Source organism: Mastigoproctus giganteus, chromosome 2 (assembly GCF_048544385.1).
Source record: "Mastigoproctus giganteus isolate SK-2022 chromosome 2, ASM4854438v1, whole genome shotgun sequence".
In the NCBI taxonomy this organism is placed as follows: Eukaryota; Metazoa; Arthropoda; class Arachnida; order Uropygi; family Thelyphonidae; genus Mastigoproctus; species Mastigoproctus giganteus.
This window is the reverse complement of record NC_143576.1, coordinates 166,418,437-166,439,713: the sequence shown is the minus strand read 5'-3', so window position 1 is coordinate 166,439,713 and position 21,277 is coordinate 166,418,437. Positions and strand designations below refer to the sequence as shown.

The window sequence follows — 21,277 nt, the reverse complement described above, 5'->3', positions numbered from 1 at the left end:
TTCTCATAATCTGCCTTTGTCTGCCTAATCTCCTTTGTGACTTGGTTACAGACCAGCTTATATCTATCATAGGCTTCCATGTCACCCATTAATTTATATATGTATTCCATGCATTTTTCTTCTCTGCCACATGTCTCATTAGTTTATCTGCCATCCATTTAAGCCTAAACCTTGAACAATATTTCTTAGTTGGTATGTAAAGCCTAGTAGCTTCCAATATAATTCTTTGAATGCTTCCCATTTTGAATTTGCTGTTGGTAACATCATCAGTTGGTCCTACCGTATAGAATTTAAATACTGTCTCAGACCACCGTAGTCACCTTTACGAAAGCAAAAATCCTTCCCTTTACCCCTGATGGTAGTTACCTCTTTGAGTAAATCCCACTTCAGCACACTGTGATCACTGCCACCTAGTGGTTCCTTTATCTGCAGATTCTTAATGCATGAAGAATCACTACTGATAATCAGATCAAGAGTATTACTCCCTCTAGTTGCCTCCCAAACATGCTGATGTAGAAAACAATCATCCAGTAAATCCACAAAAGCCTTGCTATATTTTCATCTTCGTTTCTAAATCAATTTTGTTTTGTTTCCTATAACTGCCACCACTTGCACTTACTGTTGGTTGCTTTCCTTTCATCATTGTAATAAGTAAATAGGAATGAAGAGAAGATTCTGAAAATTTATTTATGTTTCTTATATGATTGAAGATTTCGGTGAAGGGGGAACACATTTCCCTATGATAACATAAAAATCTGCACATCTCCAGTTATCAGGATTATCGCAAATGTAATAAGATCGAGTTTACTACCAATTTATAATTAGATGCACTAACAGAAAAGCCCAATAAACCGGAAAGTGCAAATTGTTTTTATTGTTTTATAATCGTTATCTCCAGAAATGTTCTCTAGAAAAATATCAACAAAGCCGTTCAAAATTGATTCTTATGAAGAAACATATGGTAATGACAAAAGGGTAGCGCTCCATTATAAACCTTTTAGACCTTTTAGAGAGATAAATAGCTTAGTCGTATAGCAAAAATTTCAACTCCCGAAGTCTTGGAGAGAAATACCAAAAAACAATGTGTTATTGGGTTCACATTGCGATGTTTTCACGATACCTCCATTTAGTCCTACAGGAAGCAAAATATGTTTCCCCGATTTTTTTTAAGTTTGCAACGGCCTGCAAGAACTTATGTAAAATTCAAATTTACGTAAGTTCAGTCTTATGTAAGTCGGGGAGTGCCTGTGTGCATATATATATATATATTTATTTATTATTTATTTTTTTTGTAGGAGTAACTCTTCACCCATTTGTGTATCACTTAAATCAATTTTATTGATATCTGGATCTGAATTCCAGTATTCTCACATTGCAAACACACAGTAATATAACTATTACAAAATTGGAGGCGCCTCTGTAGCCAGGTGGGAAGGAGCAGCAGTGCGTAGCACATGCTTCTTGATTAGACTGGGGTTCAAGCCCGTCACCATCAAATACGGAGGATGCGGAAAGGTCAGGGGATGACCACCGCATATCCTGGAGCAATATGGCCTTAGTTGCTAATGCTCATAAAAAAAAAATAAAATAAAATAAATAAAAAAACCAAAAACCAACAACAAAATTGGACAATAGTGGCCAACAAATGTGATGTTGTGCTCCTATTTCTCAGATTTTCTGGTTTGTGATGCTATCCGTTAAAACTATTTTCTATTAGTTAAAAACTTGATTTTGAATTCATAGATAAATGGATAGGTTATACTTCAAATGATCTTCAGAAGCAAATATATATTTTTAATGCACCCACTGATCCCTGAATTATGACCACCCCAATAGTACCAGACTAAGCCACATAGCCCACAGTATAAAAAGCTGAACAGCTTCCTACACTACAGCAATAGTAATTTGAATCTGGTTGTGCAAATCAAATTGATAAAGTAGTAGTTATGGGATATAATAAAGATATCATGGAGTTTCAGGTTGGTGGGAGCTTCTGTGTCGGGTACTTCCATATCGGAATTGGCATGCCTTGTCAGTTGCTCACGGCCTATTGTGGTTAAGGTGTACAAAGAATGGTATCAGACAGGCCAAACCACTGTCTGCTGTCAGAACTATAAAGGATTATGCAAGGGATGGATGTTTGTGGTGAGCGAAGAGTGCAATGCATCGTACAGGCTCAGTTGGCATCTCAATACAGTATAGGGAATGCAAAAACAATATCCCAAATGATAGTGTGCCACACACTCAGACTTATGGTGTTCAACAGGAGATGATCCAAGAGGCACACTCTTCTCACTGCTGATACATTGATGGCTGTGGTGTCAAAAACATGCTGGTTGGACACTGGAGGACTGAAAATGACTGTGCTGGTCGGTGAGCAACATGAGTCTGTGGGCCCATTGTGCATAGTGGGGGCAAATATGGGGCCATGTTTTTCTTGCTAGAATTAGAACCCTGGTACATGTGGATCAGTGTTTCACTGATGAGGTCTGGAAGCTCTTAGGAGACCATGTGCATCCTGCCTTGTTGGTGTTTTTCCCTGGTTGGAAACAGGATCTTCTAAAATGATAATGGGCTTTGTCATCTGGTCAGCACTGTGCACAAGTAGTTCAAGGAACATAGTAAAGATATCACCTGTATTGATTAACATTCAAATTTGCCTGACCTCAATCGTATTGAACATGTGTGGGATGTTTTAGAATGGAAAGTGAGGCGTATGGATACTCAGCCGTTATCTATTCTGACACTGTGGAAAGCCCTGCAAATCCCTAAGGAAGTCTTCAGCCATCTAATGGAGCCAATGCCTGAGCAAATAGCGGCTATTATCCATGCAAATGGTGGCCCACCATGGTATTTGGTAGGTGGCCATAATTCAGTGATCACTCAGTATATGTACGTATTTCCCAGAGTACACACATGAAGAACATAGATAAACATGTTCAATCCTGAAGGCATTATAGTTTGACAGAAACTGCTGAATTGGATTCTGTTCTGTGGTTTGACAACAGGTAATATTATGCATTCTTGTCTTACTCACTGCCTGAGTAATATCTCTTAATATCATCATGATATAATAATTTCACGAGAAGTTGTAGTTTCTGTTTAGTGTCTCAATCACAGTTGAATAAGCATATTTGTAGTTAATATGCATAGAACATAATACATTTATTATCTCTAATTTAACGCTGTTAAGAATTTCAGTTTGGAAGAAACCTGATTAACTTTTTGAAAATACTTTTTTGGATGTTTTAGCGAGTCTGTGTGTGGGCGTACACACACACACACACACACACACACACACACACACACACACACACACACACACACACACACACACACACACACACACACACACACTATTCTTGATACATTTGATTTGTTAATTTGGAAATGATTGTAGGAATTGCCAATAACCACAGATATTGGCAGTGTTGGGGAGGGGATTGGAAAGGCTACTTTAGGAGACCGATTTAGGACATGCGTGGGGCACTCTTTTATAAGAGGAGTTTGCCAATTCTAAGTGGAAAAGCCTGGTGGACTTCTTTAGAAGTTTGTTTGTTTGTTATTTGGTTTTTAGGAGCATTAGCAACTAAGGCCATATTGCTCCAGGATATGCGGTGGTCATTCCCTGACCTTTCCGCATCCTCCGTATTTGATGGTGACGGGCTCGAACCCCGGTCTAATCAAGAAGCGTGTGCTACGCACTGCTGCTCCTTCCCACCTGGCTACGGAGGCGGCTCTTTAGAAGTAGTTAAATGAAATACTAGCTTAACTTATAATAGTGGCTATTTTTTTTCCCTCCCTCTTCCTGGATATTCTTGTTTTGTAAAACATACTAAATATTATTTTTCTGAAATATTTTCTGTTAGCATTCTACTTTAGTTTTATAATCTCAAGTAAAGTTTGTCACTAATTAAGTTGCTCAACACTTATTTAGGTTTTAGTACGATTGTGCAGTCATCCTGGACCAGCAGAAGAGCTTTCTAGAAAAGACGATCTAACTTTGTTGTTTAGTGCAATCACTAGTTGGTGTCCTGCACACAACACTGTTTGGAGAAAAAGTGCAGCAGAGGTATTGATGACACTTTCTAGACATGGCCTTACTCATCCTGTTGTCTGTTATATTCACAGTAAGTATGTAGCTGCCCCTTTTCTGGAAATCCTACCTTCATGTTTTCATATCCTTGTCTCATTTATATTATTTATTAGAATTATTATTTTTATTATGTTTATTTAGTAGAAACTAGGATTTTGTATATACAGTAATACCCCGAAGTTACGTGATAGGTGGGGTCCGACGAAAATCGCTTAAGTCGGATTCACGTAAGTCGGGGTACAACTTTGCATATAAATACCTATAAATCTTGTTTAATTGGGACCAAGAACTAACAAAAACACTAGTTTAAAAGAAAAATATTTAATAAAATTGCAGTTATTTATACATATTAATACAAATTATGTATTAAAAAAATGAGTTACGTAAAAAAGTTATTTCGATGTCGATGGCTTCATAAAATCTAACAAATTCGTCTGATGACACAGCACCTTCTTTTTTTCACGCAGAATTTCTTCGTAGCAAGCTAATAATTTTTTATTCCTTGCTTTGTAGCTATAACGCGTTCTTCGTTGGAGTCTGTTTTCTAAAATTTTTAAGCCCTTTTCAATTGAGCTGAGACCTTCTGTCAAGCTTGCAATTGTCAGGTGCTTTTCTGGTGGAACTGGGTCTGAAGTGTCGGATAATTCAGTGATGTTTTGCTCACGCATCTCTATGAGCTCATTCATTGTTTAAAAGAAAAATATTTAATAAAATTGCAGTTATTTATACAGTTGGTTATGCAATTGCAGTTGGATTCACTATGTGAATCCAACAGCTCGTTGACATCATCACCACCATTGACTTCCAAATCTAATTGCCTGGCAAGATTAACAACTTCTATCATATGAGCGACATGATCAGTTTCTGGCATTGTTTTCGTCTCGTTTTTGAAAAAAAATGGACAAAGTTTCTTCCAGACACCATTCAATGTTTTTCTGTGAATTTTATCCCAAGATTCTTCAATGATTCTTACGGCATCTAAAACATTGAATTGTTTCCAAAAGTCTTTAACAGATATCTCACTATCTTGTCTCATAGCTTCATTCAGACATGCAAACGAACACCTCGTGTAGTAGGCCTTGAATGTTTTGATGACTCCCTGGTCCATCGGTTAAAGCAAGCTGGTTGTGTTTGGAGGCAAAAACACAACTTTCACACGTCGGTCGAAATTAATTAGGGTGGCAGGAGTGTGACCGGGTGCATTGTTAATAAGAAGGATCAATTTAAATGGAATCTGTTTAAACTTGCAATAACGTTCGACTTCAGGTATGAAGTGGTGACCAAACTAGTCCTCAAAAACAGAAGCTGTCACCCAAGCTTTATGATTTGACTTCCAAATCACTGGTAAGCTAATTTTAGATATATTTTTTAAAACTCTTGGGTTTTCGGAGCTATAAATTAAGAGAGGTTTTAACTTGCAGTCACCAGCTGCATTACCGCCGACCATCATTGTCAATCGGTCTTTGGAAACCTTAAAGCCTGGAAAGTTTTTTTTTATTCGTGAAAACGATGTAATTTCTGACAAAAGTTGAACACGAATTCGAACGCACACATATAAATATGACAGTTGGAATGCAAATTCTTGTCTATGTGTGCAGCTCATGCGGCAGCAAAGTCGAATTTTGTTCATCTTTTGCTCTCACTCTCCGTCGTCGCAACCGTATATCGATAGCATATGAAAAACGACCTTGAAGATAGTGGGCGGCAGTGTTGCCAAACGAAAAAATCAAGAACTGCATAACTCAGAGTTCGCGTAAGTCGGGGTATTACTGTATAAAAGATTTTAGTACAGTATGGGACCCTACATTTGGAATCCCAAAATCCAGAAAGTATGACAAAATCCTTTTTTTAAAATATATCCTTAATCCAATTATGTGATACACCTCTGGCATTACTCTGCCTGCCTGTGTATCAGGACAGAGTAGACTGACAATCGTGTTTCATAAAATTTTATTGGTTGTAATGCTTATTTCGACAAACTTCTTTCTTTTTATTTAGTGAAAGAGTAACTAGATTTGATAAACATGTAAATTATTGGATTACTGCCATCCAGCTTCATCTATGACCTTTCTCATTTTCTTATGGTATGCTAATACAGATTAGGAGGGAGGTTTCTGTTTCTGTTTACTTTGTTGTCTGTTCACTTTCCACATGTGTTATGGTCGTGGCAAATTCGCCATAACGTCTACAGAAAGGATAGACAGGATAGGAAGGGGGGAGGGGTTATGCTATTAGTTAAGAAACACATAAAAACCAAGGAAGTGAAGCCAGTCGACATCGCTAGACAGTGCAGTGTTGAGTCAGTTTGGTGTGACATAAGCATTGGGAGATCAAAATTGAGAGTAGGAGTGTGCTATAGGCCTAATGACTCTGATGAGTATAATAAGAAACTGTACAGAGAAATAGAGTGGGCCAGTAAATCAGAGAGTCTTATAATGGGAGATTTTAATTTCCCAGATATTGACTGGAATTTGGGGGCTGGTCACTCACACACTAGCAGGGCTTTTGTGGATTTATTGGATGATTGTTTTCTACATCAGCATGTTCGGGAGGCAACTAGAAGGAGTAATACTCTTGATTTGATTATCAGCAGTGATTCTTCATGCATTAAGAATCTGCAGATAAATGAACCACTAGGTGGCAGTGATCACAGTGTGCTGAAGTGGGATTTACTCAAAGAGGTAACTACCATTAGGGGTAAAGGGAAGGGTTATTGCTTTCGTAAAGGCGACTATGATGGACTGAGACAGTATTTAAATTCTATACAGTGGGACCAACTGATGATGTTACCAACAGAAAACTCAAAATGGGAAGCATTCAAAGAACTTATCTTGGAAGCTACTAGGCTTTACATACCAACTAAGAAATATTGTTCAAGGTTTTAGCCTAAATGGATGTCAGATGAACTGATAAGGCATATGGTAGAGAAGAAACATGCATGGGATACATACAAATTAACACATGACACAGAAGCCTATGATAGATACAAGTTGATCTGTAAGCAAGTTACAAAGGAGGTTAGGCAGGCGAAGGCAGATTACAAGAAATCCTTGGCAAGGGATGCAAAGAAAAACAGCAAAGAGTTCTTTACTTATGTAAACTCTAGAAGGAAGGGGATGAATCAGATTGGTCCACTTGATATTGATGGGTCAAGTGTTGATGATCCTGCTCAGGTAGCTAACAAACTAAATGAATATTTTGCATCGACATTCACACATGAGAAGTTATTCAGCGAGGGGAATGCCAGAGGTGTATTCAACTCTAGCAGTAAGCTACATATTCTTGAAATAACTGGGAGTAAAGTGGAGGAGAAACTGTTGAAGATAAACACAAGAAAGGCACCCGGGGTGGATGGGATCTATCCAGTTATATTAAAGGAGGCAGCAAAGGAAGTAAGCAAACTCTTAGCCATAATTATGAGAGCTTCCTTGGACTCAGGGGAGGTACCCATAGACTGGAAATGTGCAAATGTGACCCCAATTCACAAAGGAGGATCAAAGGCTGACACAAGTAATTATAGACCTGTGAGCTTAACTTCTGTTCCAGGAAAATTAATGGAGGCACTGGTTAAAGAAGCACTGCAGGATCATCTAGACAAGACTTCAGTTATAGCTTGGACACAGCATGGTTTTGTTAAGGGGAAGTCTTGCCTGACCAATTTGATTGGATACTATGATGCAGTCACAAAAGAACTGGATGCAGGGAATAGCTTTGATATTATATACTTGGATCTTAGAAAGGCTTTTGATACTGTTGCACATGGAAGACTGCTACACAAATTGGAGCAGTGTGACATTGGAGGCAAATTGCTGCTATGGATAAAGGGGTGGTTGAGGGGGAGAAGACAGAGAGTGGTAATCAATGGACACTGCTCATCGTGGACTAATGTTATTAGTGGAGTCCCTCAGGGCTCAGTGTTGGGTCCATTATTGTTTTCTGTATTTATAAATGATATTGATGATGGTATATCAAGCTTAATGTCCAAGTTTGCAGACGATACAAAGGTTGGCAGGGTTGTCAAGGACACTACTGACACAATGCTGCTGCAACAGGATCTGGAAAAGTTGAGCAGATGGGCTGAGAGGTGGCAAATGAAGTTTAACATTGACAAATGTAAAGTACTACACATGGGAAACAGCAACCCCAGAGCAATGTATCAACTCTGTGGTACTACACTGACAGTGGTAGAGAATGAAAGGGACTTAGGGGTGGTTGTGCAGGCAGATATGAAGTTCTCTGAGCAGTGCAGACGGGCTGCAAGAGTAGCTCATGGAGTATTGTCAATGATATACAGGAATTTTTCCAGCAGGGATAAGGAGGTGATTATTCCCTTGTATAAGGCAATGGTCAGGCCACACCTAGAGTACTGTATACAGGTCTGGAGGCCTCATTTCAAGAAGGATGTAGAGCTGCTGGAACGAGTACAGAGAAGGGCAACAAGATTAGTGAATGGAACAAAGGGGTGCTCTTACGAAGAAAGGCTTAAGTTTTGCAAATTACAGTGTCTGGAGACTAGGCACCAGCGAGGTGATCTGATAGAGGTGTATAAAGCCTTGAATGGTTTGAGCATGCTCAATGCTGATGGGATTCTTCCTCTAGCTCAGAATAATCACCTGAGAGGGCATAAATTGAAATTGAGGAAAGACAGATGTAGGATAGACGTGTGGAAATTTGCCTTTAGCCAGCGGGTGGTTGGTTGGTGGAACAGACTTCCATCCCTTGTCGTGGAAGTTGATAGCCTAAATAAGTTTAAGGCTCAGCTGGACAGGTATTTTGAACGAACAGAGGGGTGAAGTGGGTTTTTTTTTTTTTTTTTTTTTGGCTGATGCTGCATAAGCTTGCTTTCTTGCATGAAATGCCTCTACTAATGCTAATGCTAAATTTTTGCAATTTACACTCGTCAATAACGGCAAAGTAATGTGTACAATTTTTACCATCAGTATAACAGGAAGATTTCAACGTCTGTTCTTCTATGCAGCTTATTCGTCCCCTTGGGTCATTTAAAAATTTCCAAAAGGGTTCATGACTTTTGAATTAATTTTGATCAGGGCTGTTTATCTACAAAAAGTCAGCTTCACTTTCCTGTGACTGATACTGCACTGTCATGGTGACAAATTTTGACCTTATGAGCAAAGTGAATACTCAACTATTAAAAAAATAATAATAATTAATAAATAAAATTAACAAAATTAGAGAGAGTGAAAATCAAGCAAAAAAAAATTTTTTTTTTGAATAATCCATGAATTTAAAAATTAATTTTTAAATTCTTTTCTGGTGATAAGCAAAAAAATATGAGAGACAAATAACATCCCTTTAAATTTATACTATGCAGCCATGATATATACCATAGTTTCAGATGTAATGCTGGTGCGATCACGTCCTAGAAGAGGAATATAAAAAATAATGTAGTTTATGGCAAAACAGATTTCACATTTGACACTGACAACCACAAACTGCAAACCTCATGGTGGGAGAACCAGTTGATGCAGTGGTTTCCAAATGCAGGCCATTGAACTACTGCATTCCCTTGTATGGTATATTCCACCAAAATTAGCAATTAAGTTTTTATGAAAAGTAAGATGTATCCCAAAAGAATTACTAGATGTTCAGTTTTCACTTGTATCTCTTCAATTGGAGATGCAATAAATACACTACATCACTGATAATTGCACACAGGAAACTCACAGAAAATAAACATTTTCTCTCTGAGGTAAGGAAATGAGCCACCCATTGCAATAAACAATACCATGTGATAACCCTTTCAAAACCTTGACATCATAAGCAGAATCGCAAAAAACTGTTATAAGCATAATGCAGAGTGTGCTGTAATACCTTGTATAACGTGGTTAATTGGTTCCAAGGAAGTACTGCACTATAGAAAACCGCGCTAATCAATACATTATTACATAAAATGGATTATTGGGTTTTTTATTTTGCCAAACTGTAATGCCTTACCGGCGATCAGTTATTTATTATTTGGTACTAAAAAATTAAAAACATGTATTTTTAGAAGTGTTTATTACTGAAAGCCAGAAACAATTTTGGCTAAGATAGAGAAAGCCCACGAGAAGCATGCAAAAGTTCGATGAAATTTACTGGTAAAAGTACTTTGCTGTAACGGCATTTGTATTGTTGCTCGCTTGGTAAACAGATGGTGGGTTTTATCAGTCTGGAGTAGAAGTTGAAACCCATGGGAGCTTGAAACCCTCCTGAAGTGGAGGGGAGGGGAGGGGGTAACTTGACCTTTTTTTTTCTTTAGAATCATTAATTGAATTAACTACTGTAATTGAATCACGAACAGAGTCATATCAGAAGTTCTGGCATCGTAAAAAATGTTTGTAACGTAGTTTCACCGTTTACCTTTTTCAAAGTTTGCCGTACTTCTCGTGTGGGCTTCCTTTGCCTTTTTTTTCTTAATAAACAATTTATCAACTAGTCCACCAGTGATTCTAAAGAAAAAAAGGTCCGGCAACCCCCTCCACTTTGGGAGGGGCTCAAGCTCCAATGGGATTCAATTTCTACTCCTGACTGATAACACCCACTGTTATGTTTACCAACCGAGCAACAATACAAATGCCGTTACGGAAAAGTACTTTTACCGATAAATTTATCGAACTTTTGCATGCTTCTCGTGTGGGCTTTCTTTACCTTTGCCACAATTTTTTTATTGTTTTGAAAAAAAGTTCAACAATGAAGTTTGTACACACTTTTTCTTCTGTTTCTCACTATGCATGTCTTTATAATAATGAACTGCATTTTCTATAGCATGTCGAACTCGAGAGCTTCATACGATGTTAGGATCAGCATTCATAAGAAAATCAGAAACATCTTCAACCTTCCTGAGCAACATCAAAAGATCATTTAATGAAAATTCCCTTGTAGATACCTGGACATCTTCATATTTTTTTCTTCTTCATCGTATGCTCGCTGGTCCTCAATTTTCAGAAGAGTTTCATCATCAAGTTCTTGTGAATGCGATTCTACATATTGGCATATATCTGTGGCATTTTAATTCTCAAATCTGAGATCATTTCCAAGCTGAGTGACGTTTTCGGAAATGTTATTAATTTGTGTTTCAAATTCTATAGAATCTTTAGCAGTGTGTTAAAACATGGTGCCATACAGCCAGCATATTTCTTGCCATGAGTCACCAATATTTTTAATAGCATTTTTGATACTGTAATTCTTCCAAAAATTCTGTTAAGGTTATTGCACCATTTCCTGTCGTAGCTTGAGAAAAGGTTTATCTCAAATAATAGGCCTTATGTGCAGCAATGACTCTTTGGTCCATTGGCTGCAATAATGATGCGTTGGGTGATAGGAAACAATTTTAACATTTCATTCAAGTCGCCAATGAAACTGGAATGTAAAGGGGCATTGTCTAATAAGAGTAAAATTTTAAAATCTATGTCATTAGTCTGGCAATAATGTTTGACTGTAGGACAAAAATAAATTGTGAACCAATCTTCAAACAATGCATGTGTTACCCACCCTTTTTTGTTTGAATGCCATATAATGGGTAGAGTGCTTTTTGCATATCCCTTGAGAGCTCGTGGATTTTCAACATGGTAAACAAGCATTGGCTTTAATTTACAATCACCGCATACGTTTGCTCCTAATAAAAGTGTCAGCCGGTCTTTTGAAGGTTTATATCCTTTCTGTAACTTCTCATTTGCTGCTAAATAAGTTCTCGAAGGCATTTTCTTCCAAAATAATCCTTCTGCATTGAATATTTTCTCATCCTTGTAGCCGCCTTTTTCAACAATTTCTTTTAACTCACTGGGGAATTTTGCAGCAGCATCATTGTCTGCACTTGCACTTTCGCCTGCAATTCGAACATTGTGAAGTCGCATTCATTTTTTAAAGTTATAAAACCATCCACGACTTGTGAGAAAAATTTCAGTAGTGCAGTCTCCATCTTTTTCGTTTTCTTTTATCACTTTCCATAGGTTTGTTGCTTTGGCTTGAATGGTCATTTGACCGAAAGGGTCATTGCTTCTAATAAAAGTATCAGCTGGTCTTTTGAAGGTTTATATTCTTTCTGTGACTTCTCATTTGCTGCTAAATAAGTTCTCGAAGGCATTTTCACCCAAAATAATCCTTTTCGCCTACATTGAATATTTGTTCGTCATTGTAGCCGCCTTTTTCAACAATTTCTTTTTACTCACTGGGGAATTTTGCAGCAGCATTGTCTGCACTCACACTTTTGCAATTTGAACATTTTGAAGTCCCATTCGTTTTTTAAAGTTATAAAACCATCCACGACTTTCGAGAAAAATTTCAGTGGTACAATCTCCATCTTTTTCGTTTTCTTTTATCACTTTCTATAGGTTTGTTGCTTTGGCTTGAATGGTCATTTGACTTAAAGGGATCCTATTTTGGTTGCAGTCTTCGATCCAGATCATTAAAAGACGTTCCATATGATCCATAGTAGAAGTCCTTTGTTTAAAAGTTACTTTTGTCATATATGATGAAGTGGCTATTCCATGTTCTTTAATTTTCGTTTTGTTTTTAATTACAGTTCTAACCAACGACTCATTCATTTCTTTATCACATTCTATTTTAGCAAATGATGCACCATCTTCGTGACTCTTTATAATTTCAAGTTTTTTCTAATGTTAACCATTTATGTTTGTTTGATGCACTATCTTGTTGGCCTTTTCTTTTTTCACTCATAATTACTGTATTAATAAAATAATTTTCACAATGTAAACCGTGAGATAGTCAGTACAACCGTGAGCAACTGAGACAATAATGAGCAAACACAATTGTCCTCCAACTACTTGAATACAACACTGAAGTGTGAACTGCATGCAGGAATGTTGCCACATGCAGTGTTGTTGCATTTGGCAATGTAGCAGTTACGGCTAAAGTTAATTAAAACTTTACATTACAATTAGTCTGATTTAAGAAGGCACTACTCTCTAACTCCTTGCTTCGCATTAATATGTCATACCATTTGTTTATTGAAAGAAGCTTATAACAATTATGTATTTCTGAAAAGAACTGTAGTATTGAATGTTGATTCATTTTTTTTTCTATAATTAAGCTTTACTTTGCAATATAAAATGGAGATAAAAAAAGTGAGAAATCTTGTTTGTATTCACTAGTTAAACAAAAATTATTCACTACAGCATAGCTAAGTAAGAATGTCATCCTTTGTTAGAAGTGTCTAGTACATATTTTAGTCATTGTTCCCTCCCCCACCCAATAAACATAAAACAAATGTCAGAGAAGAAGTGCACATACCACAGAACAATCACACCCTGATGAAGGGAGAAGTTGGAACAGCCATGTCAGCACATGCAGACATTACATTTCAAATGGTTGAAAATTAAATTTATGGCAAATGAACTGTTTTACAGTGTGATCGCCTGTTGTGTTGGCAGTTCATGACAGTTATTGTGTGATATGAGGATAGCAGGCTTGGCATAGCCAAGGTGAATATAGATAATAATAAAATTTTTTATTATTGTTTCATTGAAGCTAAAAAAGAAATTTATCTTTTGCTTTTGGTGGAGAAAACAAGAGGTAAATAAAAAAAATATTTTTTGTTTCACAGCTCCACATAGCAATCCCACGGAGTGAGCATAGAGAGAGCATCCTGAAATATGAAAACTAATCCCATGTGTGTGCACGTGTACTTGCACACACACACCATAACAATGTGGTTTTTTTAATACACTTGTTTGCTATTGCGTATTCATATTAGAAAGGGAAAAAGCTAGGTAAATTTTATTTTGAGCTTATTATTATATGGGCATTAACAATATTATTATTAGTGGCATATGATGCAAGGAAGCTGATGCTTTATAAGCAAGCTTATAAAAGCATCAGTGGGGAGGAATATACCCCCCCCATCACTTGTCAACTCCATCCAATAATTTGTCCCCTTCTGGAATTTGTTCAAACTGTCCACCTCCATAACACTGGATGAAGTATGTTCCAACAGTCAATCACCTGCTGGCCAAAGCCACGTCTCCTCACATCTATCCTGCAACCATCCTCAATCTGAATTTATGCCCCCCCCCTCCATGTGTGTAGTCTTAGCAACAGGAAGAATGACATCAGCATTGAGCTTGCTCAATCCATTGAAAGCCTAAAAACCTTAATTAGATCACTTCACAGGTGCCTAGTCTCGACACTGCAGTTGGCAGAACTGAAGCCTTCCCTCCCTCTCACCAATCTAGTTGCCCTTCTCTGCTTTTTCCAGCAGCTATACATCCCTCCTAAAATGAGGCCTCCAGATTGTATGCGGTCTCAAGATGTGGCCTAACCATTGTGTTTTACAATGGGATAATCACTTCCTCATCCCTGTTAGCAAAGTTCCTGTATATCATAGGCAAAACTCCATGAGCTGTCATTGCAGCCTGTGTGCATTGGTAAGAGAACTTCATATCTTACTGTCCAATTATCCTCCAAGTCTTTTTCATTTTTCACTGCTCTCTCGCTTGCTCTCTCTCTCTCTCTCTCTCTCTCTCTCTCTCTCTCTCTCTCTCTCTCTCTCTCTCTCTCTCTCTCTCTCTCTCTCTCTCTCTCTCTCTCGCTCTCTCTCTCACACACACACACACACACACGCACGCGCACACACACACACACACACACACACAGTAACTTGCCCTTAATGCCACACTTCTCAAATTTATATAGTAGTCTTATGTTCAACAACAAAAGCCTTCCTGAAATCCAAGTATGTGATATTGAAATTATTTTTTCATCCAGTTCCTTGGTTACTACATCATGTTATCCAATCAGATTGGTCAGACAAACGGCCCCTTAACAAACCATGCTATGACTGCCAGTATAATTGCATTCTTGTCTAGATGATCCTGCATTATTTCTTTAACTAGTGACTCCATTATTTCCCCAGAACATAAGTTAAAGCTTAAACAGGTTTCTGTAATTACTCATGTCACCCTTTGATACTCCCTTGTGAACTGGGGATATATTTGCACATTCTCCAGTCCTTTGCTACCTCTCCTGAATCCAAAAATGCTCGTATAATTATTGCTAAGGATTTGCTTACCTTCTTTGCTGTCTCCCTTGATATTATTGGATTGATCACCTCAGGCATCTCTTTTACATTCAACAAGTCCTCTTCTGCTCTCCCTCTGTGTAATTTTGTAGATTCTCCCTCAGTTATCACAAAATTACAGTTGTCTAATAGGGATCCAAATGATTTTGGCTCCCTGTTAGATTCTGATGAACTTTTGGAATTCCCTTCAATAAAGAACTTTTCATGTGTGAAAGTAGATGCAATATACCTATTCAGTTTGACAGCTACCTGGGCAGGATCATCAACAGTTAAACCAGCATTGTCAAGTAGACCAATGTGATTCAGCCCTTTCCTTCTACTGTTAATATAAGTAAAGAAGTCTTTGCTGCATTTCGTGGTGTTCTTTGCCATGGCATCTTGTAATCTGCTTTAGGTTGCCTAACTTCCTTTGCATCATCTTAACCTGATTAGATAGTTGGTGTGAAAAGCATAGTAGTTTCTGTGATTAATTCCCTGAATGCTTCCCATGTAGCATTTGCTTCTGGCTGCATCATCAGACAATTCCACTGTAGAGAATTTAAAACTGACTGTAGTAGTAGTAGTAGTGGCACTTGATGCAAGAAAGCAAGTGTAGGAGCTTATGCAGCATCAGCCAAAAAAAAAAAAAAAAAAAAAATCACACCATACCCTCCAAATGCCTGTCCAGTTCCTCCTTAAATTTATTTAACCTATCAACTTCCACAACGACAGATGGAAGTTTGTTCCAGCAATTAACCACCCGCTGGCTAAAGGCAAATTTCCGCACATCTATTCTACATCTATCCTTTCTTAATTTGAACTTATGTCCCCGTAGGTTCGTATTCTGAACAAGTGGGAGGATCCCATCACAATTCAGCGTGCTCAACCCATTCAAGGCCTTATAGACCTCAATCAGATCACCGCGCAGGTGCCTAGTCTCCAGCCACTGCAATTTGCAGAACTTAAGCCTCTCTTGGTAAGAGGATCCCTTCATTCCCCTCACCAATCGTGTTGCTCTTCTCTGTACACGCTCAAGCAAATCTACATCCTTCCTAAAATGAGGCCTCCAGACCTGTACGCAGTACTCAAGGCGTGGCCTGACCATTGCCTTATACAGAGGGACAATCACCTCCTTTTCCCTGCTAGCAAAATTCCTATATATCATTGACAAAACCCCGTGACCTGCCCTAGCAGCCTGTCTGCATTGCTCAGAAAACTTTATATCTGACTGCACAATTATTCCCAGGTCTTTTTCATTTTCTACCACCTTAAGTGTAGTACCACACAGTTGGTACGTTTCTCTGGGGTTACTTCTACCCCAGAGTCTTGTCTAGATGATCCTGCAATGCATCTTTAACCAGTGACTGATACCACTATTATCATTCTTACGGTAGCAAAAGCCCTTCCCTTTATCATTTACAGTGGTCATGTCTTTAAGTAAGTCCCACATTGGCATACTGTGATCACTGCCACCCAGAGGTGTTTTATATTTGTATATTTTGTATATATAATATAGTAGTAGTAGTAGTAGTAGTAGTAGTAGTGGCATGTGATGCAAGAAAGCAAGTGTATGAGCTTATGTAGCATCAGCCAAAAAAACAATTTACAAAACAATTCCCTCTAAATGTTTGTCCAGTTCCTCCTTAAATTTATTTAACCTATCAGCTTCCACGATCGATGGAAGTTTGTTCCAGCAATTAACCACCCGCTGGCTAAAGGCAAATTTCCGCACATCTATTCTATTCTAATATTTTATAGAAACATTTTATATTTCTGTATTTTTTATATATAATATTTTATATTTGTATATTTTGTGTATTTATATTTTCATATCCCAGACACCTGTTTTATATGGAGGTTACACTGCATGTGTCAATACATATCGAAATACCTAATGTTCATTATTTATTAAAAGTACTTTCAGGATAATTTTGAATTCTTTCATAATGATGTTCTAATATATTTTAATTCTATCTATACTTTTCTTATATACGTTTTAGATTTTATTATTTAAATTTTAGCACTTATCTACACTTAATTTTTAAGATTTTATATGCATGTATTTATTTTTATTTCACAAAGATATATCTATATTCTGCTGTTTAGATGGGTGATTTGATTATAATGGTATTAAAATTAGTGTTTACTAACACTTTATGTAAGTATTTTTTTTAAGTAAATGGTATTTATTTTCCTGTTCTCTTGCTAATGATGCAAAATCCATAAATTTCCAAAATTGAGAAAACCCTTGACCCCAAGCTTTCTGAACAAGGTATCTGATACTGTAGTTAGAAGTTAGGATTTAATATGGATCTTCACTTATGCTGGTGTCCCCCAAAGTATTGGGGGACACCAGCATATGTGGAGATCCATATTAAACTTCTAACTACAGTATCAGATCCATATTAAACTTCTAACTTCTCCACTAATGCTGGTGTCCCCCAATACCTTGGGGGAGAAGTTAGAAGACATAGAGCCATCTACCATCACCCTCAGTGAGATCAGAGAGAAAACTGGATAACAAATTACAAAAAACAGTTGGCAAACCATAAGATGGAAGCTTGTTTAGAAGACTTTTATGCCAAAAAATGATCGAAAGCCTTTGAGATGTCAAGAGCAACTGCTTGTGTTTTACTGAACTTTTCCATTGAATTTGTCCAGAAATGGGTAACATAAGTCAGAATATCACCAGTGGATCGACACTGACGGAATCCATATTGGCGGTCATTGATCAGACAGAAGATATCTAGGTAGTTTAAGAGTTGGCAGTTAATTGATTTCTCCATTACTTTAGAAAGAGTAGAAGTAATTGTAATGGGATGATAATTGAATGGGAGGGATTTGTCACCCTTTTTAGGAACTGGCTGGATATGAGCAAATTTCCAACAGAAGGAAAAACACCTTTGGAATAAGAAAGGGAAAAAAGGTGGCAAAGAACACAGGAGTACGTTCAGTAGCACAGGTTTTGAGAACAAGTGGAGAAATACCATGAGGACTGGAGCTTTCTTAGCATCAAGATTTGTCAAAATCCTTCTGACATCCTTTTGACGGAAGACCACAGGAGGCATTGAATGGAGCATGTTAGGAATGGTGGGAGGTATTTTACCAAGATCATTAATATATGAGTTGGAAGAAAAATGGGATGCTAGCAGGTCAACTTTATCCTTGGCTGAAGTGACAATAGAACCAACTGGTTTTAACAGCAGTGGGAGCAGAGATGGGCAAAAGTTGCGGCCAATAGCTTTGGCGAGAGACGAGAATACGCGGCTACCATTAGAGCAAGAAGCAAGTTTTCTACTCTTAGTCTGTTCAAAATCTAGTTTGGACTGATTAATAACTGCTTTACAGTTGTTGCGAGCTTTGGTGTAGGCAGAAAATGAAATTGAAGAATTGGAAACAAGCCAATTATAATATGCAGTGTTCTTCTCTTGAACAGCCTTAGCACATTTATTGTGCCAAGGCACAATAAATGTGCCTTAGATAAAGGATGAGATTTTAAAGTGGATTGTGGGATAAAGGATTCCATTCCTACAAGAATAATTTCACTGACACGATCTGAGCAAACGTTGACATCAGAAGTTTTGAAACAGTAATCCAACCAAGGGAAAGAAGAAAAGAAATCTCGCAGGTCATCCCATTTTGCATTCTTGTAATGCCAAACAATATGAGGTTGGGAATAACCATGAGATAAAGGCTCCATTGGAGAAGAAACAATCACCAAGTTGTGATCTGAGGTGCCTAAAGGACCACTCACTTGGACAGTGTACTTAGAAGGGTTGTTTGTGAGAAAAAGATCAAGCATGTTGGCTGTATGGTTAGGATTGTCCTTTATTCTTGTAGGTAAATGAACAACCTGTACAAGGTCATTAGTAATTGCAAAAGCCTCAGCATCTCGGCTAGATGGGTTGGTGTGACTAGAAAATGGAAGCTAGCTGGAGTTGTGAACATTAAAATCACCAAGGAAAATTACCTCACTGTTAGGTTTGTTTGTTATTTGGTTTTTAGGAGCATTAGCAACTAAGGCCATATTGCTCCGGGATATGCGGTGGTCATTCCCTGACCTTTCCACATCCTCCGTATTTGGTGAATCAAGAAGCGTGTGCTACGCACTGCTGCTCCTTCCCACCTGGCTACGGAGTCGCCTTCACTGTTAGGATAGTTGGACTGGAGAAAGTCAAGTTACAAAATTCGTATATTCCTATATAATGAGGTAGCATCTAGTGAGAATATAATAATGATAATTTATTCTCACTAGATGTTACCTTGTTATATATATGAATGTAAACGTTGAATATATATTAGATATTCTTTGGGATATGTTAAATAATAACTCGATTCTGATTAATTATACGAAGCTTCCTATTAAGGAAATTTTTCATTTAATTAAACTCTTAGTTGAAGCTAACTATATCACCTTTCGAGACAAAGTATACAAACAGATTTTTGGATTGGCAATGGATTAAGCATGAGCAGCTTAATATCAGAGATCTATCTCTCAATGATTGAGTTTATACATTTGACATCTTTTCCACCCCGTATCACATACTATGGGACGTATTTAGATGATGTTGTAGTTATTACTGATAGTAGCACTATCCAAGACATTTTACATTTGTTTAATTAATATTCGTTCTAGACTCAAATTTAAATTGGAAAGGGAGAATATGGATACAAAGTCATTAAATTTTCTAAATTTCATGCTTACTCGGGGCTTGAACAAAATCCAATTTAACATCCGTCGTAAACCTACAAACTGCGATTATAACAGCTACCACCTGTTCACCTACAAAAGATCGGTTATCACTACCCAACATGATTTTTACCTCCAGCAAATCAATAGTTGTTTCTGGTCAAGTTTTATGTATAAAATTTAAAATCAATCATTATAAAAATTTCCTAATATGTCTCAGTTTTAAGATATAGATTGATACCTGGATTTTGTATAAAGATATCATTACTGTTTGAAATACAATTTTTAAACTTATTAACTTTTGTTTATTGGGCTAAAAGTTAAGCAAGTACATGGTCACTGTTCTTGCAATATAGTATATTTTGATTTTGATGCACTTTTCCAGACAAGTCAAATTTTTATTAATTTTATTACACCATTCAACTGTTCAATATATAGCGTATGATAAACTACACTACAAGAATTCACCTTCTGTTCAAATTTACCAATTGCTTTTACCGTTTTTAGGTTAATGCATTGTTAAAATGGAGAAGACAAAACACAGAACTTGCATCAATCACCCAGACAACTTCTGCTATGTTTGTGGACACTTAACCAGAAATCTCAGAGGAAGAAAATATACAATGTCACAAAAGTTGCATATTCATTGTACTTTGGCTGCAAGATTGGTGACCAAGAAAAAAATTGGGCTTCACATATCTGTTGTATTACTGTTGTACAACGAACTTAGGCTGTGGTTATATGGCAAGCTGAGAGCATTACCTTTTGCTATCCCTATGGTATAGCGCAAGCCCAAGAATCATTTCGACAACTGCTATTTCTACATGACAAAAATAAAAGGTATTTCCAAAAAGAGCAAGCACTGCATCAAATATCCAAATATCCCATCAGCAATTAGGCCAGTGCCACACGGTTAAGAACTACCAGTACCTGTGCCACCAAAATCTTGGGGTATTGGAAGTAGTGATGAAGGTACAGAAGAAATCATTTTACCAGATGTTGTGGAACCATGTACTTCACATGATTTGGACTACAAACCAGAAAAAGAAAAGGCCTCACACTACATTGAACAAGAAGAATTAAGCAACTTGATCAGATACTTGGACTTACCCAAAGAGAAGGCCGAATTACTCGGATCCAGACTACAACAGTGGAACTTACTCGCCAAAGGTACAAACATTACAATCTATTGTAAGCAAAATGAAGAGTTTTCAAGATATTTTGCAATGGAAAACAACGTGTGTGTCTGCAGAGACGTCGCTGGTCTTATGCATGAACTGAACATTGATCACAACACCTCTGAATGGCGTTTGTTCATTGATGCATCAAAGCTAAGTTTGAAAGCAGTATTGCTTCATAATGGAAATACTTTACCATCAATTCCTCTTATTCATGCTGTTGGCCTGAAAGAAACTTAACGATAGTATGTCCAGATTCTTGCTGCTATACTTTAAAATGACTATGGTTGGAATATTTG

The 21,277-nt window shown here is 37.4% G+C and overlaps 1 protein-coding gene across 3 annotated transcripts in view; it reads left to right on the top strand.

The window, feature by feature from the left end:
* Nucleotides 1-21,277, top strand: part of bchs (WD repeat and FYVE domain containing 3 bchs) — a 1,877,108-nt gene that overhangs the window by 137,891 nt on the left and 1,717,940 nt on the right. For all 3 annotated transcript variants that reach the window (XM_090389621.1, XM_090389619.1, XM_090389620.1), the window contains exon 6: nucleotides 3,938-4,130. In XM_090389621.1, coding sequence (XP_090245747.1) covers nucleotides 3,938-4,130 — 193 coding nt within the window. The remainder of the gene's footprint in view (nucleotides 1-3,937; nucleotides 4,131-21,277) is intronic.